The sequence below is a fragment of the Mus caroli genome, unplaced genomic scaffold, assembly GCF_978045245.1.
Source record: "Mus caroli unplaced genomic scaffold, Mus_caroli_1 scaffold_3, whole genome shotgun sequence".
Taxonomy (NCBI): Eukaryota; Metazoa; Chordata; class Mammalia; order Rodentia; family Muridae; genus Mus; species Mus caroli.
In genome coordinates, this window is record NW_028227258.1 from 54,531,351 (window position 1) to 54,544,548 (window position 13,198).

At 44.1% G+C, this 13,198-nt stretch overlaps 1 protein-coding gene across 1 annotated transcript; it reads right to left on the reverse strand.

Moving 5' to 3' along the window:
* Positions 1 to 4,337: 4,337 nt before the first annotated feature.
* Positions 4,338 to 13,179, reverse strand: Wdr77 (WD repeat domain 77). Its single transcript, XM_021157269.3, has 10 exons — positions 12,870 to 13,179; positions 12,430 to 12,615; positions 10,789 to 10,930; positions 10,489 to 10,538; positions 8,023 to 8,093; positions 7,845 to 7,899; positions 7,381 to 7,452; positions 6,665 to 6,773; positions 6,110 to 6,178; positions 4,338 to 5,366 (listed from the first exon to the last, which is right to left on the reverse strand). Exons 1-10 carry the CDS (start codon positions 12,982 to 12,984, stop codon positions 5,207 to 5,209), a joined length of 1,029 nt encoding a protein of 342 aa, XP_021012928.1. The 5' UTR covers positions 12,985 to 13,179; the 3' UTR covers positions 4,338 to 5,206.
* Positions 13,180 to 13,198: the final 19 nt, after the last annotated feature.

Below are 13,198 nucleotides of genomic sequence, written 5' to 3' on the forward strand. Positions count from 1 at the left end.
TTTTAAAACCTTGACATAAAATGTTGGTCTCTACTTCTGAGACTTTCTGCATGACTGGGGTGCCCCACTACACTGCTGCTAGGAGCACTAGCTCTCAGTGTAATCTGCCTGCCAATCTGTACCTGCCCTCTCCACATGCAGAGGTATATGGTGCCAAGAAAGCCAAGACAGAACAGGAATGACCTCTAATTCAGGGGTGACCATACCCCAAAGCTGGCAGCTCTGATTCTGTATGCATAGTGGTTGATAATTGTCATGTTAAATGGGGATTACACTGAAAATCAATGTGCTCTGTCTGTCTGTTCACAATCTTGTTCCTTCAGTCCTTGGGGGGTGGGGGGTGGGGGGAGCTGATACTTATGTCACACATCTACTGGCATTTAGAAAATATTTCTTAGCATTTAGCCTATTCTTATGGGGGAAAAAATACTAATATATCTTACTTGGCTAACTGAAAACTTCCCCAAAGAATCATGGCCCCTCATATTTCATTAAACTAATGGAGATGAAGGCAGGAACACAATCATGTAGTGCTTTGGTTTCAGCAAAACATTTGACTCAAACTTTGGAGACATTGTGAATAAATTGTGGAAACATGCTTAAATCAGTTGTGTAAATACTACAAAATTCTAAAGAATATTGACATTTCTTCTCCAGTTTTGTAGTTGCAGTTTAGACAGGAACAATTCTGGGTCAGAATTTTAGACTGAGGGTTGGGAACAGTGGCCAACCCAACTTGGGATCCATCTCAACAGGAGGCTCCAAGGCCTGACACTATTACTGATGCTGTGGTGTGCTTAGTCATGAGCCTAGCGTGGCTGTCCTCTGAGAGGCCCAACAAGCAGCTAAGACAGCTGTAGATACTTACCAACCATTGGACTGAAGTCAGGGACCCCTGACTTAGGGAAAGGCTGGAAAAGGCTGAGGAGAGCATAGGACCAGCGGTCTCAACCTGGACCCCCGAGATCTCTCAGACACTGAGCCACCACCAACCAGGCAGCATACACAAGCACATCTGAGGCCCCTGATATATACAGCAGAGGACTGCTGGGTCTGGCCTCGGGAGAAGATGGTGCCTAACCCTGGAGAAATTAGAAGCCCCAGGGAGTAGAAAGGCCTGGTGGGGTGGAGGAACATCCTCTTGGAGACAGGGGGGAGGAGGAATGGAATGAGGAACTGTGGGAGAAAGGACTGGGAGGGGGACAACAGCTGGACTGAGGACAATAATAAAGCCATCAGTTAAAAAAAAATTGACCTAAAAATTTCACAGTAATCCGGGCAGTGGTGGCGCACGCACGCCTTTAATCCCAGCACTTGGGAGGCAGAGGCAGGTGGATTTCTGAGGTCGAGGCCAGCCTGATCTACAAAGTGAGTTCCAGGACAGCCAGGGCTATACAGAGAAACCCTGTCTCGAAAAACAAAAAACATTTCACAGTAAACCTGAATGAGCACTTTTTTTTAGCCAATGACCTATGTTTAAACTGGTCTGTTTCCCAATATTTGTTATAAAAGATGATTGTTGGTTAAGCAAGAATTTTACCTCTTATCTTCATATCGAGAATGTTTATTACATTAGAAAGTGTTATCATATAAAGCAATGTTTTCACAGATCATGTTTTTTACTGACATGTTCTGAGAGCACATCACTGCTCCTTAAGACTTTTATAACACTGAATAAAGTCAGTTGTTTCACGTTCAGTATTTTGTTTTTTGAGACAGGCCCTCATACCCAAGCTGATGATGTAAGCTCTTTATGAAGGATCCAGGACTACCTCTTAGGTTCAAAAGTTATGTCATCTGTCTTTAGAGTGAGAAAATACATATCCTTGGAACCAAACATACCCAGCTTATTAAGCATGGCCAGTGTCAAATGATTTCTGGTAAGTTGTATGTGTAGAACTAAAGCTTAGCATGTAGATGTAAAATATATTCTTAAGTATAGTCTTCATTGCATTGCTGAGAATCCACTCTAGAGAAATTACTACTAGACTGGAACTTTTTCATTTGAAACTAATTGTTAATGCTTTTAGCACAATGCCTCCAAAATGAAATGCTTGTCTAACACAAAAGGGACAAGGGAGTGAGTTTTCAAACAATCAGTGGCTGGCTCCCACCAGAACTTTATTTACTGAGTCATTGAATTTGACAATTCATCCCTTACACACAGAATGGCAGAATATCAAAGTAACCCATAGTAAGTGGAGGACCACATCAAAGACCATAGGACCATGCACTGTGTTCATTTTAACTTACCAGTTATTCCTCCCCTCCAGAAGCGAATTCCTTCTTCAGCCCCATTGGGCTGCACCTATCCTATGTCCACACAATGAAAATACCTATGCTTCCTCACAGAAGTCTAAAATCTCACAAGGAAATGTGTTTGGATGCTCAACAGTGGCCTACTTACCTTGCTTACTATCCTATTTTTCCTATTTCCAGTACTCTAAAGATTAGACACGAAGTTCCTTTTTTTTGTTTGTAATTAGTTATTTTCCTTATTTACATTTCAAATGTTATCCCCATCCCAGTTTCCTCTCCAAAACTCCCCTATCCCCTCTCCCTGCTCCCCAACCCACCCACTCCTACTTACTCGCCCTGGCATTCCCCTATACTGGGGCATAGAACCTTCACAAGACCAAGAGCCTTTTCTCCCACTGATGGCTGACTAGGCCATCCTCTGCTGCATATGCAGCTAGAGACATGAGTCCCACCATGGGACATGAAGTTCTTGAGACAACAACTAAAGCAATTTCCTGGTTCTAAACTCCCCACCCCCAACATTATCTATATTAGCAATAAGCAACTCAATATAAATGTTGATTAGATACAAATTGTCTTTAGCTTCTTCCACACATGGATTCTATTAGATGCCCTAAGCCTTCACAATACACACACGTTAAAAATGTCTTTCTATTCACATATACTTGGTGGGCTTAAAGCCAAACAACTACCAAAATGCAAAGAAAATACAAGACATTATGCACTGTCCACATACGATGCCTTTTTAAAACCAGAGCTGTATACTCTAAAAACAGCATTGCTGTGTGAAGTTGATGACTTTTAGAAGGCCTCTTTCTGAATATCCTGTCCTTCCTTATGTATTGCAAAAATATAGAGACCCCAAGCAGTTTTGAGTTTGGGCACTTTTTACATTTTATTCATGTGCATACATGTGGAGACAACTTGCAGAGTCAATAGTCCTTTTGCTATGTCAGTCCCAGGGACCGAACTCAGGTCATCAGGCTTGATGGCTAACACTTTTACCCACTGAACAAACTCCTGACCCTCACTGGGGATTTCTGAAGCCATGACAGTGAGCCACAAGAAACATCCATATAGCTCTTCACTAGAGCACCAGGGGCCAGCTGTGCTGCAGATCGAGCTACCTAGAAAATCAGTAACACCTGTCATCACTGAGATTACACAGATCTTCAATGTTTCTTCTCCCGAGCACCCACCACTCTAGGAACAAGTCTCAGACCTTGGCTGTCCAGAGGTCAGCAGTTCAACAGTAGTGAGGCTACGTAAGAATAACAAAGCTAAGGAAATGTGTTCACTCTCGTTCACACATTTGAACAGTTAACACTAATGTGAAAAAAACTAAATGCTTTTCAACAATCAAAATAACCCTAGTGTTTCCTCACTGAGGCTTGCAGTGCTGGAACTATTCTCGAGATAATGACTTGCTACAACTCATATTCCTGATTATTTGAGGTATTTTACCTTGTATATCATAATATACTACGTAGGATTATGCCTGTCATTTACTGTGGCTTTGACTAAGTTGGACATCTGTGGCATGAATTAATCAATGTGGATTACTTTTACCAATACAGACCTAAAAGGAAACAAACCGTATTTACTCATTTCTTTCAGGATTTTCCTCTATTAGTCTTAGCCCCAAAAGCAGGCCATGTAAATGCACTACCTGTCCTTACCTAAGTGACACAAAGCACAAGCTTTATCTCTAAGCAGCAGAAACTGATTCGACCTATCTTATGCCTTCCCTGGAACTTAGTAACAATGGAAGTCCTTGCTTCCACAGTCCCAACCCCAGGTGACCTTGACTGCAAACTCTCAAGTGTTTTGCTCGAGGGTAATTACAACAGAGGCTCATGACTGGCAAGACTAGAATGGACGATCACATTCCTTCAGGGCGCCCATTTTATGTGCTTTTCCTAAACCCACATTGGAAAGCTCCAATAAGATCAGTTACAGATCCAGTCTCTAATGGAGTGGAATACAGTAGAATACAAAGACAGTGGGCAGTTAAGTCTGACACTGGCAATTCACCTAAGCGAAGCAGGTAATGAGTAACAGCTCTGGGGAGGGAAAAATCAGTGATAAAAGTCTTTATTTCACCTTTCAGTATTTCCGACAGTTTCCCTGATGCTGGATCTCAAATCTTAGGAGTCCAAAAATACATTCAGACTTCAGCTTTCCAGAGAAAGGTACCCAGATCAATTTTTAGGTGGGAAAAATGACAGATCTCTCTGTAACAATCCATGTCAATTTCCCCACTTCACTGAAACACCTTTAAGTGGTCCATCATCCCTACAACTTATCTGTGAAATCTAGGACAGGAAAACACTCATCTCTCACACACACAACACCAATGAAGGAAAGGGTGAGCAAGCACTACACTGCAGGGCCAAATTTATTCACCCATAAAATGGATTTGATTCAGTATAACAGGGATTTGTACAAAACTGTTTTGTCTTCTCAAGGTACACTGGGCTAGACTTTTGTATATGGAAGTAATTCCCATAATAGTGAATTAAACTCTATATAAAAATAAGTTATGCACCTCTGAGTAGTGTGAAGTATTCCCAAAAATCTAGGGATACCCACATTCCATATCCCTAACACAGCCGATTCCCAGACATGGGAAGCATAAAATCCTCTGGTCACTTCGTCAGGGGTAAAGAGCATTGCTTTGGGAAAGCTGAAGAATAATTTTCTCCACTCCAAACTATACACCGCACTCACACATGTACTCACATACACCCATTTCCAGAGGAAGTTTCTTCCTCCGAGTCACTATGGGATGCAGCCTCCCTCAGGCTGAGAATCTGCCTGTTACTGCACGGGGCTAGGGAGGAAACATGCTCTACAAGGCTCCTGTGCTCTCACACATGGAAGGCAGGGGCAAGCAAGTAGTCGCTTGCAGATGGAGGGCTTGTTTTGTTTTTTTCTGAAATCCATTCTACTCCACAACACTGTCAGGTCCAGGGTTTGGGAGAGGCTCTAAGGGCACAATATGGTGGATGACCTGATGGTCCCAGCCAACTGTGGTAAGAAGGGAGTGATTGAGTGGAGACCACGTAGCATCTCTCACAAAGTCTCTGTGGGCTCGACTTCTAAACCTAGAACAAAAGGGGAAAAACAGGGTGTGAGATGAAAACCCAGGAGAAACTACTTGGAAAGAAAACCTAGTAACATACTCAGGACACATTTTACCATCTATACAGCCCCATTACCAGGCCAGTGGGTGTTAGATTATCCAACCCAGTCTACTTTCTTAGGTGAAGACACAGTGGACAGAACAAGGAAGCAATAATGTCCACAGTCAATGGGAAATTATGGCAGAGGGATACATACCCAGGTCTCCCATCCAGTGCCCTTTTTTACTCTACAGCAAGTTCCACTTCTCCGAAGTGGTTCCCTAAATCAAGCTGGAACTCTAGCCAGAAAGCCTACAATCAGAAAGCTTTCAGCACTCAGTCTTGCAGACACATAGCTGCAAATGGAGAAGACTTTGGGGAGGGGTTGGGGGTGGGGATCTCTGCAGACAAAGATGAAGACTTTTCTTGTACTTATACTTATTTTTAATAATATGTGTGTATTTCCATGTGGGTGTGCATGGCCGAGTGCAGATGCCCACAGAAGCCAGAGGTATCGTATGCCTTGGATCTGGAGTTCGAGACAGCTATGAGCAGACTAATGTGCTTACTAGAAACAAAAAGGAAGTACTCTTAACTGCTGAACCATTTCTCCAGACCCAACAAAGGAAGAATTCTACATGTATGTTCCTGAAGAGAAACCAGACCTGCTTGCCCACTGGTCTTGATCCCCGATTCCTGACCACAGGATTCTACTTCAAACTTACACCTCAGAAAAGCTTGAATCCAGCACAGCAAGTGAACAGTCTTCACTGAGAGAAGTCAGGAGGGGGACACTAGGAGAGGACACAAAAGGAAAAGAAGATAAAGTTCATAGATTCCACAACCAAAATCTATCAGGACCAGCCCTGACCCCACTGTAAACTGAGCCAGGGGAGAAGGATCCTGATACCCACTTGGGGTTTAGGTCTTACTACCATTACAATCCCAAGGAAAGGCAAAGAAAATGGAACAGTGCTCACAGAAACCACACTAGTAACTCACCAGCCCAATGGCTCCTTCTACATTAGCAACAATTACTCAGACTCGCAGGCTTTAAGCAGGAATGAGATTATATTTTAGGTCTTCTCAAACTATACAAACCAAATAAAGACTATACTGACAAGCTTAGGAAAGCCAAGTTAGAGTACTGCCCCATCTAAGGACCAATGGAAGCAGCTAATGCTTTGCCAAATAGATATCTCCTCCCTGTATCACTCCATTCCTACTCCTTCACCACTGTCCCCACCCATCCCTTCCAAGTTCCTGGTGACACACAGTACCTGTGTGGAGAGAATACCAGTCTAGTGACACACTGGGAGTGCACAGCTGAGCTGAGGGTACAGCTTGCATTCTTGGTGTCCACAAGGGAGACAGATCCATTCTCGTCACCTGTAGAAGAAATAAAGCATGTCACGGTGGTTAAGAATTCACGTCCCAGGCTAAGTATAGTATACACCTTTAATTCTAGTATGTGGGAGGCTGAGGCAGAAGGATCTTTGAGTTCAAGGCCAGCCTGGTCTACTCATCAGGTTCTAAGACAGCCCAAACTTCATACAGACCCTGTCTTGAGGAAGAAAACAACAACAACAAAAACCATACTTTGATGTGAGCCAGACCTGGATTTGAATGAATCCCAGTCTCTCAAGATGTAGACAACAGTTTCCTTTGTGGTGTAGAATCAGTAAGTCACTGTGTGGCTGGGACAATTACTTAACTACAAACTCTTACCATATGCAGTCACACCACAGCAGAACATAATTCCATAACAGCAAGCACTTGCTCCACAGCTCACTGACTTCTAACCATGCCCAGAAAAAAGAAGCTGGAACAATGAGGAAACAAACCCACTAGGGAAAAAAAGATGTTCTCCATAGCTACCTCAAACTGGCATAATTCATGCAGTGCCTGCATGTGCTGACAGGGGCATGTACTCCATTGAAGGTAGCACTTTGTCATCCTCCCCATTCCCAGAGCCGGTATTGTCATGCTGCCTTACCAAAAACAAAGACTTCACTCTGCTGAGAATGCCAAGCCAAAGCCGTAGGGAGGTAGCCAGAGGCATTGCAGCCTGGAAGGGAGAAAAGGAAGACTCAGAACAAAGGTCACAACCTAGAAGCTGTCTTCCAAAGAAAGTCACTAAGTTCTGGGAACACTTTCAGTGGGTTTCTTAAATACTGCTTGAGCAGTCACGTATGTCCTCATCCCTAAGCCTCACAACCTATATCCACCCATCTCCTGTACACAACTAAAAGAACAAGGCATAAAAATAATAACCCTAGATCTTTTGTCCAGCTGTCTGCAGAGTAAACTACCCACAGAAGCAAACCCTTACTCTGTGGTCAGCAAAATCTCAGTGAGATAGAAAATGGTGTGGTTTTGTCACAGGGGTGGGCATCTAAGAGCTCCTCTGTGACTATGGGCAGTGAACATCTCCTGCCGTGGGCTCCCATTATCACTCACCCATCTGTGATGCCGGCTTGGGACAGCGGGTATCCCAGAGCAAAATTCTACTGTCCTAGGAACAGGAATAGAGAAAGGCTTTTATAATCCAAAACAACATCTACCCTGCAGTCTCCAGACCAGGGACTTGGGCGTATTAAGGGTTAGCTGCGGTTGGGAAGAAGCCACTGGACCTCACCTCACTACATGAAAGAAACACAGAGTCTTTGTGGGGAGAGGCAGCAACACAGGTAACCTGTCCTGCATGAGCTGTAAAGGAGAAACATGGCAGAGAAAAGGGAATGTGAGAAACAAGTCAACTTCATCAGATAATTTAATAACTATTTGACAGGCTATAAACTGCAACAATCACAGTAAAAGTTAATAGTTATAAAACCAGAAAAAGCTAGCAGAAATGATGAAGTGGTAAAGACAATTTGATTACAGGCTTAATAATAAGAAGAAGGGAGTTTGCAGTATAGATGTGAAGCTTGCTAACTCTAGAACAATGTCCATATTAACAGAACACACACCTCTAAGCACGACACACCTGAGAGTTCTGGTGCTACGAGTTTTCTAATATGCTTTCCCCTAAGGCTGAACTTGCCTATGCTTTCCCATCACACGTCTCCCACCTTACAGGCTGAGCTCATTCATACCTCCCTTCCAGCCAGGTCTTCCATGCCAGTGTTGAAAGCCTGAAAACCTAAGGCGCTCAAACTAAGAGCCAAAGAGCAAAGGGGCACCTTCAAGAACTCAGTGAATAAAATGAAGCTGTCTCAGGCATCCCACAAATACCAGTGTGGCTCTGTGGCTGCCTCTCTGTTTCTAACAGTGAGAACTGAAAAACAAAACGATTGTTTCTCTAAGGACATAACCAACTGGCTTGTATGTATTAACAAACCAAGTTGGACTAAAACAAAGTGAAATCTAATGCTGCTAACAGTAAGTTGGTTTTTGTCACTGTTTGTAAACAGTTTCTATAAATAGGTTACAGACTTTAAAAAAGACATATGCTTAGAAAAAATAATATGCCAATAAATGATATGCTAAAAAAAGTTAACTTCTTGGCAACTACCTAACTTTTAATAATATATTCATTAAATGTATGTGTGGCTGGGCAGAAATCCACCTGCCTCTACCTCCCAAGTGCTAGAATTAAAGGCTTGCACCGCCACTGCCCGGCCACTTAAATCTTTTTGTTAACTTTAAATGGGCAAGCTTTGAATTCTTTTGGGCAATCTATATCCAATAATGAATGAATGAATGATGTCACCAATTAGCTAGAGACTGAAGGAATCACTGATGTCATTTAGTCAGCCCTTGCAGAGTAGCCAGAATGGTTCTGCCTTTAGGACTAAGTCAACCTCCATCCTCCTCTCACTCTAGTACCCATCTTCATGAACTCAAAATTCATAAAGAATTGCTACCAAACTAAATTCTGTTACTGAAGCAAAGCCGAAAGGACAATAAAATGATGAAAGCCCCAGACAGACATTTTATAGAGGTGAACATTTAAGAGTGAGATTCAAAAGTCTTGGGCAGGAGATGGCTCAATCAGTAAAGTACTTTCCACACCAGCATGAAGACCCGAATTCAACCACAGAACTATTATTATAAAAAAAGAAAGAAAGAAAGAAAGAAAGAAAGAAAGAAAGAAAGAAAGAAAGAAAGAAAGAAAGAAAACCAGGTACGGTAGCTCCTGCTTGTAATCCCAGCACTGCAGAGACAGAGACAAGTGAATCCTTGTGGCTCCCTGGCTCCACATCCTAGTCAGAGAATCAGTCTCAAAAAACAAAGTAGACACCTCCAAAGCTGACCTCTGGCCTCCATACACATGCACATACCCCCCACCCCCCGCCACACACACACACACACACACACACACACACACACGTCTCACTGTCATAAGGCTTGAATGCTGACAAGAAAGTAGGATCTTGATCTGCAGGCTACAAGAAAGCAATGAAGAACCAAGAGTCACAGACTGCAGGCGATGATGTGAGTGTGACTCTATTGCTAAAGCCTGACTGTCTATGGAAGGTAAGATATGGACAAGAAGGACTAACCATATGAGACCCAACAGAACCTGACGAACCTGAAGGTAAGAGAATGGATGGAGGCTATCAGCCCACTTCAGTTTAATAGGGATGGCTCCCACAGGATCGTCTATTTAAAATGTCTGGCTCCCATTGGTGGACTACTTAGGAAGAATTTTGAGGTGTGGCCAAGTGTATCAAAAGCCCACATCAAGCCAGTCTTGCTATCTTACTGCCACATGCTTGTGAATTAGAATGTAAGCTCTTAGCTACTGCTCCAGCACCAGGCTCTGCCTATTGGCCCACGCTCCTTGCCGTGACAGTCATAAACCCTCTGAAATTGTAAGCAAGCCCTCAAATAAATGTTTTCCTTGATCATGGTGTTGTTTCACAGCAAGAGAACAGAACAAAGACACCCACTTAGTCAAAAGGCTGTGAGACTATCAATGGAAACGGGAGCAGAGAAATGGACAGGAAGCAGATAATGGAACCTGACTGTATGTAGTTTTGGGGTAAGGAAAGACCAATCAAAAGAACCCAGACTGGCTACTACTATTATCCAAACACAGTTCAAATATCCCAAAGGGGAAAGTAAAAGATAACTATAGGCAGGACTCAACACTTACCTCGGTATGAATTCAGTGACACCTGCTGAGCCAGGTCCCAAATTTTGATGCTAAAATGCAAAAGATAAATAGGAACATTAACTTGCAGTATCAACATTAAAATGTACCCAAACAAACCATGTCCCACGTCTGTTTCCTAGACTGTTGTATTTACAATGCACTACCAAGTCTCTCAGGAAACAGACATGCCATTACTCACTAGACTAAAAACAGCCCAAAGCATTACATAATGAAATTAACAGGATAGTTGGGATATCCACAGGAAGCCTAGATATAGAAATAATGGAAACAGGGACTCACCAGCAGTCTTTGCTACCACTGACAGCTTGTGTGCCAGAGCTCAGGACAGTGACAGTAGAGACAATGTCATCATGCTCATACTTGCAGAACTTGCTGACTATAAGTGTCTCATTCTCATCTAGCTCCCACAATTCAACAGCACCTGTTGGGGACAGAGTGGGCTGAGGTGTAGGCATGGGAAGCATGAGCCTGGGTTATACCAAGGCAGGAACTCCTGCCTAGGACTCAAGCAAGAATTGCTACTAGGCCAACAAAAACTCGTTCCTGTAAAAGCAAAGTCCATATCACTAACAGGCTTAGCTAACTTCCAGGCCATTTGATTTTATTACCATGCTGTTTTCCAAACAGGCCAGAGGCCTATGAGGAAAACTCCTTGAGATAGAGAAATAGATGTAAAATCAATTATACTGCTTCCAGAGAGCAGATCCTAAGTAATCGGTTCCCAGAGAGCCTTATTTAGATAACAGTTCAGTGACGGTCTCTTCCCAGTTATGCAGACACTAGTAAATATTTGGATTGCTTACATAAAATGTCTTAAAATACTTCTAAGATTTATATTATGTATATGATCACACTGTCACTGACAAACCAGAAGAGGACATCTGATCCAATTACAAATGGTTGTAAACCACCATGTGGTTGCTGGGACGTGAACTCACGACCTCTGGAAGAGCAGCCACTCACTGTCTTGCAATATTCTAATTTCAACTGTCAGACAGTCTCAATCACTAACATTCTACTTTCCAATTGCCATGGTCTACCTAACACTTAAGAATGTTTGTATGTGAGAGAGATGTTCTGATTTTCAGTGCACAGGTGTTTTGCTTTCATGTAGGTCTATTCATGAAGTGCATGTAGTGCCCATGGAGGCCAAAAGAGGGCGCCGGCTTCCGTAAGACTGGAGTTACAAGGTTGTTAGTGGAATGTGGGTGCTGGGTGTCCAACTTGGGTCCTCTGGAAAAATAGTCAACACTTATAACTACTGGATCCTCTCTCCAGACCCAAAATAAATCTATTTTAATCTTTGAGACAGGGTTTCCCTACTACTTCCCTACGTACCTTTGGCTGGCCTGGAACTGGATATGGCGAACAGGCCGGCCTCCAACTCACAGAGCTCTGCCTGCGTCTGCTGGGATTACAGGCCGCACCTATACCCAGCTCCCACCAACTTCTAAATTCTGATTTTCTTTAATCTGTTTAATTCTGAGAACTTCATTACACGCATACAATGTAGTTTGACTATATTCATCCCTAGCTTGTCCAAGATTTACCCTCCATCGCCTCCCAACTTCATTTCTTTGTCTTTCTAAATGCCAAAGCCTACATTTCTCAGCCTGACACTCAAAGAGAGGTGGGATTAAGGACTGTCCAGTGACAGAGCAGTTGCCTAGCAAGGTGAGTCAATTCACAGCACACAGCAAACACAACAGCAAAAGAAAATAGGAGGCTAGGCACGGTGGCACACGTCTTTAATTACAGCACAGAGGAAGACTTCTGTGAGTTCAAGGCCAGCCTGGTCTACTTAGTTTTTGGGACAGCCAAGCCAATAAGGTCAACCACCCAGCCTCTAAGTAATAAAACACCTTTTTCCATCCTACCCTGTACCCAACTCTTCAATTCCAGGGGAGGGGAGTCACTCACCTGAATCAGAAGCCACTAGGATACCTTTGTCCCCCACCCAAGTGAGGTCAGCTACTCCAGCCTCGGTCTGGACGCCAGCAGAGCAGAAACCTTCGTTGGGGGCCGCGCTAGGATCCTTGAAAAACCACAGAGAACCTACCCAGCAGCGACCACTCAGGCTGGAGACCCCGAGCAGAAGGGAACCATCTACGGTGGGGAGAGCAAAGTTACAAGGTGTCAGATAGAAGGCCTTGTTTCTATGGTAACCTCACAGAACCCCGTGGCGGGACCAGTCAGAATCTGAGATCGGGTTTGTGGAGCTGAGCTGGGGCAGGGCCAGGACGCCAGGTATGGCCGGGGAGGGCAACACGGCGCTGGGAGGACTCGAGAGGGTCAGCACCGGGAGAGGGCACCGGAGACTGGGGGTAAAGGGGCTTCCAGGCCCTGGGATCTCGGCTCACCAGACCGGTACCGTGCAGCCTCCAACTGACGTTCCATGCATGCGGGCGCATTGGGGGGCAGGTTCCACTCGCGGGCCGCCGGGGGCACGAGCGGCGGAGGGGTGTCCTTCCGCATCTCCACGATTCCAAATCTAACCTAGACCCAGACTCGACGAGAGACCCTGACTCGGCGCCGGAGGGATGGCACACGTGGTGTACCTCTGCGCAACCGCCCCTTTCCGAGGGAATTCGCTCTACTTCTCGCGAGAATTGTGTCTACCCTTCCAACTAGCTTTTCTGTCTGCTGTCCCCGCAGCGGGAGTGTTTGTTTCCCCCCCCCCTTTTTTTCT

What these genes read in the sequence shown, in the direction of transcription:
- Wdr77 (XM_021157269.3), bottom strand. Translation starts at nt 12,984, where the DNA reads ATGCGGAAGGACACCCCTCCGCCGCTCGTGCCCCCGGCGGCCCGCGAG. An exon ending in GTCACTGAATTCATACCGAG is followed by an intron (nt 8,094 to 10,488) that starts GTAAGTGTTGAG and finishes TCTCCTTTACAG; the next exon opens with CTCATGCAGGACAGGTTACC. An exon ending in CTGGTATTCTCTCCACACAG is followed by an intron (nt 6,179 to 6,664) that starts GTACTGTGTGTC and finishes GTCCTCTCCTAG; the next exon opens with TGTCCCCCTCCTGACTTCTC.